At 49.6% G+C, this 19,364-nt stretch overlaps 1 protein-coding gene across 1 annotated transcript in view; it reads right to left on the bottom strand.

Annotated features, from left to right (window-relative positions):
* Window positions 1–16,883: 16,883 nt before the first annotated feature.
* IL17RD (interleukin 17 receptor D) overlaps window positions 16,884–19,364 on the bottom strand; it is a 60,364-nt gene continuing 57,883 nt past the window's right edge. Inside the window, exons 12-13 of the mRNA XM_081106395.1 lie at window positions 18,006–18,969; window positions 16,884–17,286 (exon numbers count right to left, since the gene is read on the bottom strand). Coding sequence (XP_080962521.1) covers window positions 17,174–17,286; window positions 18,006–18,969 — 1,077 coding nt within the window. The 3' untranslated portion in view covers window positions 16,884–17,173. The remainder of the gene's footprint in view (window positions 17,287–18,005; window positions 18,970–19,364) is intronic.

The following is a 19,364-nucleotide window of genomic DNA, read 5'->3' as shown; positions in this document are numbered from 1 at the left end:
GAGGCTAGAGTTCAGGAGTAAACAGGGCAACACTTCTGCCCTCTTGGATTCTGCATTCTCCTCGGTGGAAGCAGACAATGAAACCATAGATACATGAGTAAGACCATTTCAGGTAAGCTCTGTGAAAAAAAAAATGCAAGGAGAGAATGTGACAGAAACAAATGGGGGAAGGGACTGCTTTGGACAGAGGAGACGTCTGAGTGGAAGGGCAGGAAAGTGCCAGGCCTGAGAAATGGTGGAAGAGTGTGCTCAGCAGAGGGAAGAGCATGCGCAATGGCCCTGAAGAGTCTGACAGCTTGAGCTCGAATGTTCATCAACTGCATTCCAGCCTAAAGGCTCACCATAGGCCCCATGCCCTACCCCCACACCCTGCCTCCTCCGTTCCTCAACTGGCTTCTTTATCAGATTTCCTCAAGTCAAGGTAGATCTAAATTGTCCACTGGAAGCTGTGCTCTGAGCGGGGGCACGAAGGAACACGTGTGTACCCCCACGCCCAGGAGGCAGAGGTAATACTGACATCTTGACTCCCTAAAAATGTGGGCCTGCCCTGTCCATGGGGTGAGAGCCAACATCTCCCCACCAGCAGTGCAGGGTCCACTTTTGTGGGGCACTGGCATTTTCCAGAATATGATGAAAAGGGATCCCTCTGGAAAAAACATACACCGGTGCTCCAAGCCCCTCACCTGCACTTTAGGAGGTTCCTGGAGCCCCAGGTTCAGAACGCCTCTCTGTGGTCACCACTGTAAGAAACTGAGCTGATGCAGCCCAGGGGAACTGGTGAAGGGGACAGTCTGCTGGTGAAAGAATGGAGGGCTGGGGACAAGATCAGGCCCCTGAGCACGGAAATAGACTCCTACACTCACAGAGACTAGAGAATGTCAGACTGCCAGGGGGCCCAAGCCTAAAGGAATTCAAGTGAAACTTTATCCACTCCGCCCCAGAGAGGCAAACATCCAGTTACACCCCAGAGCTTCCAGAGGAGGTAAGAGACCCCATTTCCCAAGGGGGTCCTTGACAAAGGCCATCTCTGACCTCACATTCGGAGAAACATGCCGCACAAGGCTGGTCAACCATACGAAGGGCTACTGCAAAGCCCCGGTGTTTGGGGGCTGAAGGGGACACCACAGCTGCTGTCTGAATATTGCAGCTCCTCCATGGGAGAAGGGGAAGGAGCGAGAGCTTGCTCACCCTCCTCACTGGGGAGCGAGGATGAGATGCCCTTTCCCAGGTGTCAGCCATAATAATAAGAGCAGCTGACACAGGTAGAACTTCCCTCATACCAGGCACAACGTTAAGAACTTTGACCTTACACAGCCCTTTAAGGTTTGTAGTATTATCATGCCCATTTTACAGATGAGGAAACCGAGGCACAGGCAGGTGAAGTACTTTGCCCAAGACTACACGGCTAAGACAGAAACACAGCACAGCCCTTCACTCCCACACCCTAGCAAAGGCGACTGCACCTGGGTGGTGCCTCCCGTACTTAAAGACAAGTGTCTGCGGAGCATCCGTCCAGGCACGAAGTGAGGCAAGAGTCCTCTAGGAACAAGCGCTCTGCTCAGCAGCCGTCAAGCCGCGGACAAGCCGGGGGAGCTCTTCCTCGTGGCACAGCCGAGGGGACGCCTTTCCACCCGGTCGGTCGGCTTCCCGCTCAGAAAACGCTCACCCTCTCCCGCTGCGAGTCGCGCAGGTTCACCTTCACCCCTGGGTGTCCGCCTCCCCCGCTCGGGTCTCGGGATCGCCTGGCCGCGCAGTTTGAAAGATGCAGCCCGGCCGCGGGGGGGCCCGGAACCGCGCGCACCGGGCCGGCTCCCCGCGCGAAGTGGCCAGGGGGCCGGCGAGCCACGACTTGCAGCGCCCGGCGCGACGCTGGCCGCGGGCGCCCCACCGAGGCTGGGAGGCGCCGGGGAAGGGGCTGCGTCCGAGACAGGTGGCGACTCCCTCCCGGAAGTGGCGCGGGGAACTGGCGTCCAGGAGCTAAAGGGACGCAGGTCGGGGTGTCCGCGGGGCGGCGGCCGCTCGGCTCTGCCCACCGGCGCCGCCCAGGCACCTGCGGGGCTCCCAGCCGCCCAGCCCGGGCGCGAGCAGAGCCGGCCGCGGGGGGCCGAGACCCGCGGGAGCGCTGGGAGGTGGGGGCGGGGGTCCAGCTCCGGGGGGAGGAGCCAGCCCGACTGTCCGCTCCGGGGTGTCCAGCGGGGTGTCCAGCCGGGGGTCCTAGAGGAGGGGTAGGGTCCCGCCAGCCTCCTGCACTCACCTCGGCGCGGGGGTAGCTCGGCCCTCGGGGCTGGAGGGCGCACCGCGGCAGCGCTGGTGGCGGCGGCGGCGGGAGCGGGGGCGGCACCCCGGGGCGGGGCCGGGCGCGGGAGGCCCTGCGGGCCACGTGGGCGGGAGGCGGGCCCGGGACCCCCGCGGAGGCCGCGGCTGGGTGGCCCGGGACCCCGACGCAGTCGCGCCGGGTCCCCGCTGGGCACTCCCTCGGCGCCACGTCCCGCCGGCTCTGGGAAGGCTAAGAAGGGAGGAGGGAGGGCGGGCGATCTGGCCCCCGGGGCACCCCCGCCACCTAAGCCCGACTCCGGAGGAATTTACCCGACCGGCTCCCGCGCCCCGGCCGGGAAGCGCCGCGCAGACCGGCTCCTGGGACAGGTAGGAGCGGGAGATGACCCCGCGCCCGCAGCAGCAGGGGCTGCCCAATGCGCGAGTGCGGGCACCCTACCCGCGCCGCTAGGCTGACTCGGAGCGAGTCGGGTCTTGCCCAACCGCACTTTCCTCGACTGTGGGGTGGAGCCTGCGGGCCGGCCACCCGCTGCGCGAACCCGCGAGCCCAGCGGCTTCCCGGGAATCGCGGGTTTGTGGGCGGACGCTGAGCCCGAAAGAGCTGCAGCCAGCAGTGGCGTGGGCCAGCCGTGGGGAAATGAACGTGGGAATCTAAACACTTTTTAAAATATATATATAATTTACTTATTTCTTAGAGGAAGGAAGAGGGAGAGATAGAAACATCAATGGTGAGAGTGAATCATTGATCGGCTGCCTCCTGCACGCCCCCCACTGGGTGGGGATCGAGCTACAACCGGGCGTGTGCACCCACCAGAATCAAACCTTGACCTCCTGGTTCATAGGTGAACACTCAACCACTGAGCCGCCAGACAGGCTAGACAAAACTTTTTTCATTCATTCATTCCTTCATTCATTCAACAGATAAATGCTTGCTGTCCTCATAAAATCAGGAATAAAGATTGTCCTCTACCACAGGCTCCATGATGATAAAAATACAAAATTCATTAGTTGTTTTCATGTGCCAGGTGTTTCCTCTACTTGAACATTCCTAACAGCCCTGTGAGGTGTAGGGCTGTGTGGGCCCCCTTCTCAGGTGAAAGAACTGAAGCTTAGAGATGTGAGGCCAGCCCCAGGTCAGAGGAGCCCGCACGGGCTCAGGGGCCAAGGCATTGCCAGGCGAGGAAAGGCCAGGGCTCTAAGGGGACCTCCTCACTCTCTCCTGGGGGTGAGCTAAAACAGCCTCCCGGCCCCAATTCCACCTCATGGCACAGGGGGGAGGGTGTTGAGGGCTCCTTGGGAGGCACCTGTCCTGACAGCAGCTGGGATGTAGCTCTCCCAGCTCAGGCCCCATGACCAGCACGAGGTGTTCAGAATTTTCTCTGGCACAGCTGAGACTTTCTTCGTTGCAACTCGTCTCTCCTTGCAGGCATTCGGCCTCAAAGTGTTGGGTGGCCTCTTCCTGGCCCACCGCCTGCCTTTTGGGCCAAAAACTGAGCATCTTGAGCAAAGCAACATTCATCCCAACAGCTGCAACTTCATTCCACTTCAGTTTCAAAGGGGCTCCTTGACCCCAAACTCAGTGCCTCTTGACCCATCTGTTTCCTGTTTAAGTAACACACGCCCTGCCCCGCACTACAATTCCAAGGGCAAAACCTGTATCCAGAGCCCCAGTTCTCAACTTCTCCCCCAAAACTTTTGTAATTCTCCCTGTTCTACACTGTGGAAGATCCCTGCTGCAGCCAGCCATGTTGATTAAGTACTAATAACCCAGAGCTCAGCAGGCACTGCAGACTTGCACATCAATACCTGGCTTTCTACTAGCAGCCTGGTCAAAGATGAAAGTTTTATTTCCATTAGATTCCATTTAACAACGATTTGAGCATCTGCTACCTGCCACTGAATTCTGTCACCAAGACAGACACAGTCCCTGACCTCATGAGCTCACAGCTGATGAGGAAACACCCCTCACCTCTTGGGCAGTTAGGGAGGAGGGTGTGGTGAGAGACAGACTGCAGGAAGCAGGGCCCAGATTCAGGCACAGGGAGGCTTCCTGTGGGAAGAGGACCTTGGCTAAGCCCTGACCAGCCTGGGGAACAGGCAGAGCAAAGGTGGAGGGAACGGGAGGTGTGGACGCCGGGAGATGAGAGAGCACAGGGCACACTTCTGCAGAGGGGCAGGTAGGGGAGGAAAGGCGCTGGAAGGGCCTTGATGGCCGAGGTGAGACAGCAGACCTTGACCCTCGAAAGGTTCAGGCTGCTGAGTGAGGCACAGATGCAGTGGCTGAAAGACCCCTGTACACAGCAAAGGCAAAGTGCCTTTTCATTATTACTAAGGGCAAACTTCTTAACTTCCCGTTTAATAATCCAGGGTTTCCAGAAATCAGAACAGATCTGCAAGTAGAATCTCTAGATTAAAACAAATCAACTTAATTCCATACGGGTTTATATGCAGTGCCCATCCCCTCCCACCCATGCCATGCTTGGCCTTGGGGTGGGAAGGGGAGGGGGAGGACTTGGTCCCTGGACTGAGGTTGGGACTCGGGGAATAGGTGATACACCCAAAGAGAGTCCTTTGGTGGGAGTGGGGAGGGGAGGGGCAGGAAATGTGGGTTACTATCCAGTTTGGAAACTGGTAGAGAGGCCAGAAGACATTGATGATCAGTTCATAAAGGTCTATTCTCAAATTCAGTTCATCACCCCAAACTCTAAAAGGATAGGAAGGGGGGAGCCAGGGCAGTCACCTCACTAAATCATCAATTGAGAAAGCCGGGGTGTCTGCAGGGGCCCCTGTGTGGCCTGTGGGGATAGTGGATAATGCACTTTGACTGATGCCAGCTGGAAAGTAGGGTGAGGGCCTGGAGGTAAGGTACCCAATAGCACAATCAGAGAAAGCAACTGCATGAGAGGCATGACCAAGGACAAGGGCAAGACACTGAGACCACTGTCCCGGCCTCCTGGTGCTCATCGGGTTCCTTGAGCACTTGCTGTTGTGAACAACTAGACATTTAAAACCCACGGACAGCCCTGGCCGGTTTGCTCAGTGGATAGAGCGTCTGCCTGCGGACTGAAGGGTCCCGGGTTGCGGGCTCCATCCCCAGTAGGGGGCGTGCGGGAGGCAGCCGATCAATGATTCTCTCATTGATGTTTCTGTCTTTCCCTCTCTCTTCCTCTCTGAAATCAATAAAAAAACATATTAAAAACATAAAATAAAACCCACTGATGATACAGTACCACTCACTGTAAAACAATGTAGAAAATACTGAGTATACTGAGAGATAAAACCTACCACAATCATATCATGCAATAACCACTGTTAATTTATACCCTTTATTTTTTATTTAATGTATTGAGTCTTTTCCTGTCATGAAATATTCTTCTACAAAGCAATTGTTAAGGGCCATTTGTTGGTCTACTGTATAAATGTACCCCCTTCTTTTTTAATTTAATTTTATTTGATTTGAGAAAGAAACATTGTTGTTCCACTTATTTATGCATTCATTGGTTGAATCTTTTTAAAAACGTATTACATTCTTTTTTCTTTTCTTTTTATTGATTTGAGAGAGGGAAAGGGAAAGGGTGAGAGAGGGAGGGAGGGAAGGAGGGAGAAAGAGAAACATCAATGAGAATTATTGATCAATTGCCTCCTGAACGCACCCCAACCAGGGATTGAACCCACAACCTGGATATGTGCCCTGACTGGGAATCGAACCAGGGACCTTTCAGTGCACGGGAGTAGGCTCAATCAACTGAGCCACACTGGCCAGGGCCGTTGGTTGATTTTGTATGTGTCCTGGCCGGGGATCAAACCTGCAAGCATGGTGTATCAGGACAGCACTCTAACCAACCGAGCTACCTCACCAAGGCAATGTACCCTCTTCTTATAATCAGTTCCAACTGGTGCTTGGTTTGTTCCTCATTTCTCAGTATCAGAGAAATGCTTGGCGATGAAAACCTTTGCACAATAAACTCTGACTGATATTTCTGGTTATATCCTAAAGAGAAGACCCTAGAAGTGGAATTCCTGGAAGGGACATTCAATTTTTCTGCCTGTAGCACTGCTTTGGCTCCCACCCACCCTGCTTTGGCTTCCGAAAGATGTGGAGCATCATACTGATGTAGCAACACTAACCTGGTGCAGTCTTTATCCAGGGGATGGTGATGCCTGTGTAAGGATTAAGGTCTTCTTGTTTAGCCCTAAGCAATGCTCTTCAAGTAGCTAATAAAAGGCTTCTTCTAAAGCAAATCCTTTCTGCTCACATAACCCTGCTTAGAGGAACACGAATGAGTTCAATCCAACCTAGGTCCTGCCCAGAGGGTAGGGCGCTTACATAATCACGGAAGCTGAGCTAAGCGCTCCTGATGGCATCTGGTAGAACCTAGACCAGGCTGGACAGTGGTCAGGGAATGTTTGACTGCAACGGAGGAATGGAGACAGAGTGGGTGTTTCAGGCAGAAGAGAGAGCATATGCAAAGGCCTCAGGGCAGGAACAAACGAGTGAGGAATCTTTATAAAGTCTGGTATGACCACAGAAAAGAAAGGGACATGGAGAGAAAGTCTGCAAGGGGCCAGGTCGGAACTTTGGTGTTCACCTCCAGGGCCATTGGCGGTTTCAAACAGGGAATGCCACCTGATCAAGTAGCCATCTCCTGTGAAGGCCACTGCCAGCTGCCCCGCGGTACCGAGACCCCCAGGAGACAGGAAATCCAGTTCTGTGATCTAGCCCATCAGCTACCCCGGCCAGGGTTGAAGGAGACATATGGGGGATCCTACTTTATAGCTGCACACCCTGACCTACTCAGCGTGTGCCAGGCTCTGTGCCCAGAACTACACCTGGTCTCACATTCAAGCCTCACAACAGCCCTGTTAGGTACAGAACTATGACCCATTTTCCAGAAGGGAAAACTAAGTCCTGACCAGGTCAAGTCACCTGCCTAGTAGCACACAGAAAGGGGGAGCTGGGATCTAAATTGCGAATACCTAAGACCTCTCTAATCATAATGCTAAAAATTATATAGTAAAATCTCATCAATAAGAATGCACAATCATACACACGTGTGCACAACACTGAAGTACATCTAACTTCAGGTACACACACCAACGGCAGGACCTGGCCGGTTTGCGTTCTGCCACCAGGCATGCTCCAGTCTTTCTCTGCTGCAAGTTCTCCATGGCCTGACCTTGCCCAGCCCGTGGGAAACATTACATCTCGTCTGGAAGCTGACACCTGCCCACTCCCTGGAAGGTTCATGACCAGCAGGAGTGGGGGAAAAAACAGGAAGAGGTCTCATCCTGAAGGACCATTATTGGATCTCTGCCCTCTTCCAACTTCTAAAAGCTGGAACATTCCCCTGACCCCATACTGATAGTTGGTTACAGAAATGCTTTTGTTCACATCCAGAGTGGAGTGTGGTCATCTGTCTGGCACAGGGACCTTGAAGCAGCTAGTCTTGATAACTGTATCACTATCAGGGCTAGAAGGCAACTAGGAAAAGAGAAACCTGGTGACTTGAACGTCAGAAGATCTCAAGAGTTCAGGGTCAACTGTCACAGGCTCTGTACGGTCAACTATTAATACCCCTGAGTTACTGTCTTAATTTTGCTAGGAGCACCTCCTCCTCCTCAATGCCCATCCTTTCCTTTCTAAACAACCACCAAGCCCTAACCGGTTTGGCTCAGTTGATAGAGCGTCGGCCTATGGACTGAAGGGTCCCAGGTTCAATTCCGGTCAAGGGCATGTACCTTGGTTGCGGGCACATCCCCAGTAGGAGGTGTGCAGGAGGCAGCTGATCAATGTTTCTAACTCTCTATCCCTCTCCCTTCCTCTCTGTAAAAATCAATAGAATATATTAAAAAATTAAAAAAGAGAGTAAAAAGAAAATAATAAACCACCACCTGGGCTGAAAATCCTAAGAGGGAACACTCTCCCACCCATCTCCTTATGGCCCCCAAGTCCAAGACCTGCTCTTGAACAGAATGTCTGATAGCCACTATTTACCAAGTGCCTAGCACTTGCGAAGCATGGCCTTGGGTACATTATAGACCTCATCACATTCAATCCTCACAATAATCCTCTGCAGTGGGTATCATTACTATCTTTAAGATTAAAACACATACACACACCCTAGAGGCTCAGAGCAATTTTGCCACAGCCCCATATATTAAAAAAGATGCAGTCAGGACAGGGATCATGTTATTCGTCACTGTCCCAGTATACCCTTTAGACTCTCAAATAAATGTTGTAAAAGGCTGTATCATCTATAGATGTGACAGATGGTGCAATACCCCTCCAGAAAGATGCCAGGGAATCAAGCCCACCCATCTTACTTTCCCTGAATCCCAAAGAATCCACTTGAATTTTTTCTCATTGCAAAAGGCCTTGCTCCATGTTTTGTCCATCTTTCCCTTCATTGTATTCTCTTCCTATCCTGTTCTTGGACCAGTTCTGTTTTTGGAGTGGGGTGAAGAACAGCCACTTACTGAGGACCCATTACACCCAAAACAGCAGCTGTGTATTTTATCTCCTCCCTTTTCCACCTGCTTAGCTTACTGCCTGTAGTCTCTTACTCAACTAAAGCAAAATGAGATTTTTTTCTACTTAAAGCCTGCATGGGGAAGCTGGTCTTTGCTACCTCTAAAGTGTGGGCTTCTAAAAAGCAAAGTAAACCCAGAAGGGAGGCCCCACAGATGCTGGCTACTATAAGAACCCTAAGCAGCTATAAAAATGGACTGCTTTCTAACCATCGTAAAAAGTAGGGTTTCCCATGCTGGCCCAAGAGGATTCTCCCCCGCCCCACCCCACTAATGGAAAGTATTAGCTATAACTTTTATCTTAATGCAACAAAAGGAAAGGAATTCAGTTACTGCAGCACATGCTTAACGAGATTCTTCCAGACGAGTCATTTTAGAAAAAGTTGCTTAACCCTGAACCAAATTTACCTTCAGTATTTGGGTTGAGAAGGGAACCAAGTCACCATAACTTGCTACTAAAGTTTCTTTCTTTTCCTTATAAACTATATTGAGGGAGAGGGTAGCCTATGGGTTAGTAATAAGGATGCTTCATACATCTGAATACCAGTGCTGCCAATTCCTTGCTTGTGCCCTCAGTAAAGCTACCTAATTTCCAAGCCTTAGAATCTCAAAAATGAGGATGCTATGCTAATAGTACCTTCCACGTGGGGTTGTGGTGACAAAAGGCATGAGGAGCACTCAGGGCAGGAATTAGCCAGGCTAACATTCAGAGATTGTCATCGCTTCCTCTCTGCCGTCACTGCCATCACGGGAAAGCTATTGCCTTTGACCACACACAGCACTTTGAGTCCACTGCTACCTAGATGGCTAGACCTTTACCAAGGTGACACCTGAGCAGCCTAGGCAGGGTTTGCCACAGCTAATATCCTGGCTCTGCCCCTAACCAGCTGTGAGATCAGGAGTCAGTGGCCACCTCTCTGAGCCTTCCTTGTCTATAAAATGGGGACAGTAAAAGTACCCACCTTGTGGAGTGGCTGTGAAGATAACTGAGATGACGGCGTGTAAAGCACTTGGCACTCATTCTCTGGCTCTTAGAAATAAGGAGCACCAGCAGAGAGCATGGGAGAGAACTCAGTGAGCACAATGACCAGCAGTATCCTGGATGAATAAACAGGAAAAATGAAGGCTATGCCAAGGTATCTGAGGCAAGAGCTTGACAGAATTCCCTCCTCTTGGGAACCACAGTGCTTCGCTGGGACTGTTTTACCACTCCTTCTGTTGGTAGGAAGAGAGGGGGAAGGAACAAGTAAACAAGGAAACCTGATTTTTTAAAGTCTTATGCTTTCAAGATCTACTATAAACTGCCACCATATCCTGTTCAGGTAAAGGCCCTCCTTATCTGTGGTTGCTTAAATCAGCAGATGCGAAACCCAGAGATGTGGAGGGGTCATGTGTGCATCTCTTCTGACATACTTATGAAAAATATCCAGATAAGGGAACTCTCAGTTCAAACCCATGTTGTTCAAGGATCAACTGTACTATGTGCCAGAAAGCACTTCACATCCATCACCCTGTTCAATTCACCTCCCTGGGAAGTAGGGCTTTGACTGGTCCAGGCTTTGGATGAGAAACTAAGACCCAGAGATGCAGTCAGAGTCACAATGATAGCAGAGCTGGGAACGGGCCCTGAAGTCAATGTGCACCAAGAACTAACTCAGAATGAGCAGGCACCTCTTTTTCTGTTAACGACAGGAAATGTGTTAGTGGCTCCCGCTTGTAATGGCTGTCAAATTTCTGCAAAGAAAGTCCATTTATTCTGAGAGCCAAGTTTCTTCCTGATGTAAGTATTCCTGTTCCTGCTCCAGACGCCACACAGGCCAACAGGCAACTGCCCATGGGAGGGTGAGGTAAATGGTCAAGGCAGCAGGTTTCTTTCCTCTTACAAAGTACAAGGCATACTGACCACGCTCGCCTCCTCACCCTGGATAATCTCTCTCCTCCTCAGAGGGAGAGCCCTCAGAAAACTGGGTTAGGAACCCCAGCTATTCAGGAAACAGGAAAGATAATCTAAAATAATGAACCACCACACTCTTAAAACAAAACACTTTATTTGATGCAGAAATTCTAAAAGTACAAAAACAACATTTTGCAAATGTCAGCTGTGATCTACTGTCACCTATTCAGTTATGTACAAATCGAAAAAGACATTGTTTTCCATGTAAAATAATGCTATATTCTGTCAGTGCTCACTATTCCACCAGACGCCACAAGGGACAAACTTAAAGATGAAACAAAGACAATGGCAATAACCACGGTGGTCCACAGGCTTTCCCCAAGAATGTGCTAACAGGGGGCTTCTGTAGTAGGAAAGGAAAAAGCTAACCCTGAAAACAGAAGTTACCTACTCTCTAAGTGAACACATTTGATTTTTACAAATTTTTTCTTTGTTCACACTCACGGTTTTTCTCAAGACAAAAACAAAACAAAACACCCTTTTAAAAAAATAACCGATGACTACACATTAGTATAATCCAATGGTAATTTTTTGTCGAATGAATAGAGCAGTCAGCTTTGTCTACATCACTTATGAACAAAAGATTGCTTCTTTGTATCTGAGTCTTATATGGCATAAACCAGTCATAATGGTTTGCTTTTGTTAAGTCTCCTGGATATGAAAACACAGTGCTTGGTCAATTCAGAGCCATGGCTGCAACCTTTTAGAACGTAAAAAGGCCCCGTGGGGAGTCCGTAGTCCCAGCTGAATTTTGGAAAGGAACCAAAGAGCAGTAGAGAAGACAACTAACCAAAATTCCCAAGAGGTCTTCATTCGACCTCTCTGCAATTTAGCCCTTAGCAACTACTGTCTATCTCACCAGTGGTCAAATTGAAGTCTGAACCATTTAATAATATTGTGAATAATAAAGGTATGTCTAGAGATAAAAAAAAAAAATAAAACCCAAAATTGAGAGGGAGGAGTAGCTGCCACTCAGAAGGTAAGAGCTGGTCTTTAAAGAGTATCTTGAAGAAGTTCAGGAATTACATTAAACACATTAAGAATGTGCACCAAATGTTTAAGCACGGGGGGCGGGGGGGCACATATGATAAGAGTACTGTCACCAAGAAAAAAACAATAACCAAAAAAATGGCAAACAATCCCCAAATGAATATAGGTGATATATCATTTTATAAAGTGCCATTAAATGTTTAAGTAGTAAGAGAAGCTGGGCACAAAAGAATTTCCTTGTAATCCCCATCCTGAGCTTGGTCTTCACAAAGCACCGATGTGAATAAGGCACCTCATTCTATTTGGGCAGTTAAACTGAGTGTGAAGCTGAGAAACAGAAGAGCAGGAAAATTACCAAGTCCTTGGAAAATAAGAGCTATGAAAAATGGCTTAAGTAGGGGGATTATTTATCATTGAAATAAAAGCACCAGGGGAATGACTTCACTATGGTTTTCAAACATAGGGAAGGTGACCAGCTGTTCTTTTTCCACTGCACACTGAACAAAAGAAGGCTGGTTTGAATTTCTATAGCGAAGACGTACAAAGAACTATCTGATCAGCAGGATAGGTTACAGAATCTCCTTTGCTGAAAATCCAGGATCCCATCCACAGCCATATGTCTGAAATAATTCAGGCACAGCCTTGTCTGTCATCGGGGAGCATGCTAGATAACCCAAACTTTCACCCACCCCCAAAACTCTGAAATCGGAATCAGAGCTATTGGCTTACAGTTAGACTTCCTTTTGTTTATTTTCACCCTGAGCCTGGAAAGGAGGAGATATAGCAAGGATGACCCAATACCCCATGAGGACTCCTAACTACTATCTCAATACCAAAAAAAAAAAAGCTCTTCTTGGTATATAATTTCACACCTCTGAACCAATCAATTCACAGGTCATTTAAAGCCGAAGACAATGCAAATACCTGGCTCTAGTACCACTCAGTTCCTTGCCCTATTCCCACAATGCGTGCTTTTCCTTATTCAGTCTTGGCCTAAGCTCAGAATTGCACATCATCTAAAACACTTTTTAAACCAAGAGCTATAGTTACAAATAAGGTCCTTCAAGGTTGTACAGCTTAAATGAAATTGTTTCAAATGTCGTATTTTTAAGTTGAGAGAAATCTGATTTTAAAATTAACAGCTGGCTTGCCTTTCTCTGAAAACACCACAAAATGTAAAGAAAGCAATCAAAACATTTCAAATACATTCACAATCATATCACATTTCTTTGGGGGAGCAGTGAGGGGAAGCAGCACTCTAGCTACTGACTGCATTTTAGCTACTGACTGCATTTAGCAAGAGCATTTTCTGGTGGTACCAGAAATCTATAATTACCATGCATGCCTTTCATTTCAAATCTTATGAAGCAGAGATTGGTGACAAACTGGCAGCTAGTGGGTCAAATCAGGTCCACCCATGTGTTCTGTTGGGTCTGAATGCATTTTAAAATGTTTTGTAATTTAGTTGTCAATTCTAAACAAATCAGAATTTTTCATATAAAAACCCAAATGCTCAGCTTCTCCTGAAAGATGGGAAGATCAGGAAACATTGTGTGCCCAATTGGCTGGAGTACCTGTGGCCTGTAGGTAGGAGAGGAGCACTTCAGTTTACCATGGTCCCCACCATGCCGTCTCCCCAACTCTGAGAGGACACGTCACTGCCATTTATAATCACACCTTATTTATCATTACACCTGGCCTGCTACACAGGTGCCCCCTAAAGACATACCATCTATTAAAGAAGAGTAGCAGTTTTCAACAACAAAATAGAAGTCTAATGACCTTCACATCGGCTTGTCCACTTCTCTCCAATAAAGACATGAAGAGTAATTCCTATCTCTAAGAGAGCTGAATTAGTGTTCAGGCGGTTGCAGACTGCTGCAGGGTTTTCTCTCTTTGGGGAGGAGGATGTGTTATTCTCCAGGAAAATAGCCGTTTGTTCTTCCTTGTTTTGGTTTTTTTTGTTTTTTTTTAAGAAAAGATGCTCAACCCTTTGTGGGGGGAGGACTCTGGAAAAAATCACATAAACCCACATTTTTAGAGATGGTTTTCCTGTTTGTTTACACTTAAGTCAGGAAACCTGAGACTACAGAATGGTTAAAAAAAACAAACACACACACATGTGGCTATGAAGTAGTAAGACTAAACTTTGACAAACATACCTGGACTTAAATTACTATACATTGGATTCCAAAGATGTCAGTGTTGCTAAAGACATAATTTTGAACTTCTGATCTGCCACTATCTTCAGTTACTGTTCATGTGTCAATCAAAAACTCTGTCTCATCGAAGCCGGTTTGGCTCAGTGGATAGGGCGTCGGCCTGCAGACTGAAGGGTCCCGGGTTCGATTCCGGTCAGGGGCGTGTACCTGGGTTGCGGGCACATTCCCAGGGGGAGATGTGCAGGAGGCAGCTGATCGATGTTTCTCTCTCATCGATGTTTCTGGCTCTCTCTCTCTCTCCCTTCCTCTCTGTGAAAAATCAATAAAATATATTTTTTTAAAAAAACTGTCTCATGACTTTATAGGCTGCCCATCTCCTGTTTGTCTCAAAATATTATTACCTGGCTGAGTCACTGAGCTGGGCCTGGATCTGAATGACTTCTAGAGATCAGTGTTGTTCGAAGGCCCAGCACTGGGCCCTCTGGAGTACCTTACGCCGACAGTGTGGGTGGGCCGGTCTCTCCTAGGTGGCCCTTGTAGTTGAACTGAGACAAGAGCACACCTTGACTTGGGCTTTCTTTCACTTCTCTGATCACTGACTCTCTTGGCAAAGATGACCGTGTCGGGTGCTAAGTCCTTTCTGTAGGGTATTGTGAGTTAAGATAAACAACCTATCTTCAACTACCTGCAGGCTTCTTGGTTACCTGGCACCTTGGACTTACACTGTCTTCCTGTCCAGAGGACACCATCTAAATTAGCTCCACAGGCCACTGACTCTCGGGATCAAGGACTCGAGATCATCCCTGTGTTCCACTTGTTTCCTCAATGTCTAAAAGCCTGTGACTTACAGAACCTTTATCTGAAGTCTGGCTTATCATTTCCACTGTCCAGAACAATGTGAGTCAAAAAAAAAAAAAAAAAAAAGAGCTCTGCTTAAAATAGATGTTTTGCCTTTATCTACAAGGCAATTATTCCCATTCCCAGGATGAGATGGGGGGGGGGGGGGGTGGGAGATAGTGAAACTAATAAGGCAAAACAAGGAAGTTGGACTTCTCAACTTTTTCTGAGTTGGACATTCCCAGTGTACAACAGTTTGATTTTGTTGATCACAAATATTACTGTTTCACAATAACTGCCCAAACCTTAAATCCAAACATTACCTGATATTTGGACTAGCACCTTTTTCCCTTCCATTTTCATAAGTGAGTTCACTTAGCAAGCTCTCTGCCCACATTTGGGATGCTCCCCTGACCCCATCCTCCATGCTGTCACTGGGGCCACTTTCTCACAGATGCCTCATTTCACAAGCAAAGCTGAATATCTATCCTAAAAGTGACCCTTAATAGTTCCTTTGGAGCATACACCATTTGGTCTCAATAGAAAGCGCTCTCATAATGTTCCAAAGTGAATTTTCTTATGCTGGCAAGTCCTTCACAGGCATGCCGAGGATGGGATGGCAGGACGGCCACCTGTGGGCAGGAGCTCTGTGCCCGTCCTCTATTTCACGGTGACAAACATGGGCCGTCTCTTCTCCAACAACAAGCCTGGTTTTATGGGGGAGGCACTTCTACTGCTCACTTGCCTCTCCCTCAGAGCAGCTGCAGGAAACTCGATGCCAGAGAACAGACAATCACGTTCTTCTCCCAAGAAGCTGCCAGCTGCCTTTACAGAGCAGGAAGTGTGACATTTGCATCAAAAATATTCACAAACCTCTTCTTTCCAGGAGCATGTAATCTTTCCCTTCCCCACCTGCCAAGCATGTGCTTGGAAAGAGAAGTCCTGCCCATCCCACCTCCCACCCCTCCTCGGGATGTTTCTCAGCGTCCCCTTTAATATCAGTCCTTTTTTGCTGGAGTCAAAAACATGGTCCCTGCTGTAAATGCTAAGAAAACAGGGTGCCAAATCCAACAGCATCTATGAAAAGGGTGGCAAAGGATGCTCACACTCCCGGAGGGCACAGGGAGGAGAAGGGAACTATTTTCCCTTTGGAAACAGAAATTCTATAGGGAAGTCATTCATAAAAACAGAACATTTTCTTCTTCTTTTTATAGAAAATTATTTCCTTCTAAGCTCCAAATAGCTGTTTTCGGTAGGAAGGAGCACGAGAGATAAATCTTTCATTGGGTGAGTACAAAAGAAACACAAAATGAAACATGAGTCACAGGCTGGGTTGTGGGGAGAATACTTTCAGATTCAAGAACTTCATGATTTCAGGTCCCATGTCTTCTTTAGACAATATCTGAAGAGCACATTTGTCTTTGGAACAGTCCCCTCCTTTTCACCTTCTTAAAAAGAGGTTTGTCATTAGTCAAAACCAGTTCAGCAGATTAACTGGCCACCACCTCCACACACTGCGGTATTTCAGTGGATTCTGACCCCAAATGTTCTGGACACAGTTTTTAGACCAGAAGCCAAATGGCACATGAACCTCAACTTCCAGTACTACAGTCCAGTTGTGCATCGGCCTCTCAAAAACAAAATTCCAGGCACCAGCATTTGATACAGCGCAGTACATGTAGCCCAGGAAAGCTCGGCAGGCAGATCGGGCCCTCGCAAGATGCTACTCGGACCCAGAGGTGGTCCTGGGAGCTGAGCTCTGGTGCCTTTGCATGTTGACCAGCCCATCTCAGACAAAAGACAGTCATCCTGGCCCTGCAGCCCCCACCTCAGCCGGCCATGCCACCCACAAATACATGAAGACTCATTTTATAAAAGGTGATTATATATTCAGTCACCTTCTTGACCTTTTAAACAACCATGGCATCATAAGTTCCACACCTAAAGTGGACAGGAGTATCATCTCTAATGACACGGGTTCCGGAGAGACTGACACTTGATTTCTGTGTTTGTGAAGGTATTAAAAGTGCTTTTTCTACAAAGCATTTCAAATCAAAGTAGCCAACAATGAATAGGCAAAGTCTGCAGAGATAAATTAAGTCTGAACGATCAGTGCAGGTATTTTCTTGTTTCTTTTTATATGTTTCCTCTCTACCTCCCAGGACTGGCTCTAACCCAAGGTCTGACCTACCATGGCCAGCTGTTGTCAAATCTTATGGACATGCCTTTCCGAGCTCCATGTGGTTTTAGAAAATTGGAGACTTTGCCAACGTATCTGTTCGAGGAGAAGGGCAAGGAGAACAAGTACTAGCACGAATTCCACTCCAACCATCCTCAGCTCCAAGTGGGCTACACAACCAGAGAGGTGAGCTGGGGAACCAGAGAGCGGCGGCAGCTAAAGTGGCAATGCTTCGACTCCTCCGCTTTGTTACAAAGGGGCGACTGCGTGGAGTTCACCAGTGTAGCTGCAGCAACCGGGTTCTGCTTTATACACCCCCGAGGCGAGGAGCTTGGACGGAAGGGCAGGAGGGTCCTCCTCACCTAAGGAAAGAAGAGAGAGCAGAGACACAGGTCATTACACCTCACTGGGCTGGGCCCTCAGACCAGAACATGGCAGGACCGGGGTGTGGACTACAGGCCTTGGGCAAGTGAGGCAGGCATGCCAACCAGCTCAAGCTGCTAAGAGGTCCCAGTTCCCTTGTTGAGAGTCAAGGGTTTGCATGCATGACTCCAGCTAGTCACAGGCACAGTGAGGATGACAGGCATCCTGCAGGGGCTCCCTGGGGCAATGGGGCCTCCCACTGGGCTCTGCTTGCAGCCTGTGCTGAGCTGTGGGGCGAATAGTGCACCCCTGAACCCAGGTTCAACAGATGTGGCTTCAAAGACGTGGGGATAGTGAACCGCGCAAGTCCCCACGAAGATCCAGGCCCCCGGACGCTCCTCTAACACTGCTGGGGACCACTGCATTTGGGATTCGGATGTTTCTGGAGTTTAGGAAGGGCGCACAGTGCACATGTTGTCTATTACATGACATGGAGCTGGGCAGGTCACCTTAACTTAGCATCAGCTCCCACCTGTGAACATGCCCATTACCTGGGATCCACTGAATCTATCAACGCAGTTGTTACCTCCCGTCAGGTTTCACTGCCGAACAGGTCTGCACCCAAACTAGGAACACACTTTCACGGGTTTCGGAATTAGGAGCAAACGCTGGGCCTGCACGGGATCGGACCCACTGGCACTTGGGGCCCCCGCCTTACCCAGGCCCGAGGAGGACGACACGCTCTCGGTCAGCGAGGACGTTTCCGTTTGGTCCGCCGCGAGCCCTTCCATGAGGGGCAGAGACAGCTCGGAGGAGGGCACGGAGGAGTCGTAGATGCCCGAGTCCCGCGGCATGCCCGAGGCGCCCACGGCCTTCCCGGCGCGCAGCAGGGGCTGCAGGACCGGGGCGCCCACGGCCTCCGCGGCCTCGTCGGGGCCCAGCTGCTGCCCCTCTGGTGACCCGGGGGCCGGTACCTCAGCCTTGAGGTCACTTTCGGGCCCCAGTTTGCACATGACGTCATTCAGCACCAGGCCCGAGTCGAACTTCTCCAGGACCGGCTCCTGGCAGCGAAGCGGGGGAGGCTGCGAGGGCACCAACTGCTTCTCAAACCAGTCAGGCTCCTCGTCGATGAACTGGTGCATGTTGCAGATGGCCACGTACAGGGACCGGCCCGCCTTGCTCCGGAAGTAGTTCCTCCTGCTGACGTGTCCGAGCTCCGGGAGGCCGTGGTCTCGCGGGAGGTTATGAGCTCGCGGGAGGCCGTGGTCTCGCGGGAGGTTATGAGCTCGCGGTAGGGCGTGGTCTCGCGAGTGCAGGTGGGAGCAGAGCTGGGGCAGGTGGTCCATGAGCTTGTACTTGGTGCTCAGGTCCAGGACGCCAGGAACGTCTCCCTCGCAGGAATAGTCGAAGTAGACGGCGATGAACTTGCTGAGCGCCGCCGAGGAGCTCTGCTTGGCCTGGCGGAGCTTTTCAGCGATGGCGGCCACGGCCACCAGGAAGAGCTCCCCTTTCCCCGAGCCGCGGCCGCCGCTTCTGTGCTTGTAGTTCTTCTTGTCCACGAAGTACTTCATGCCTTTGGAACAGACCACGATGATGAACTGGGACTCGTGGATCTTCTGGATGACCCATTCTCTCTGCCCTTCTCGGCAGAGGCTGAAGTCTTCCCACAGGTCCAGAGCCACCTGGAAAAACAGGACCCGCTCTCACTCACACGGCCTGGAGTGTGGCGCAAGGATTGTTACAAAAGGGCACCTCAGCCCGAGCTGGTTTAGGTCAGTGGATAGAGCGCCGGCCTGCGAACTGAAGGGTCCCAGGTTCGATTCCAATCAAGGGCACATGCCGGGGTTGCGGACTTGATCCCCAGTGGAGGGTGTGCAGGAGGCAGTCAATGATTCTCTCTCATCATTGATGTTTCTATCTCTCTCTCCCTCTCCCCTTCTCTCTGAAATCAATGAAAATATATCTAAAAAAAAAAAGAAAAGAAAAAAAGGGCACATCATCTCTCCCTTAATCATTATCAGCAGCTCTAACAATTACTTGGCCCGGAGGAACAGCTAACAGACCGTCTGCATCATGC

The sequence above is a fragment of the Myotis nattereri genome (genome assembly GCF_964212035.1).
Source record: "Myotis nattereri genome assembly, chromosome: 14".
Classification (NCBI taxonomy): domain Eukaryota; kingdom Metazoa; phylum Chordata; class Mammalia; order Chiroptera; family Vespertilionidae; genus Myotis; species Myotis nattereri.
The sequence above is the reverse complement of the archived record's forward strand: the minus strand, read 5'-3'. Positions and strand labels throughout refer to the sequence as shown.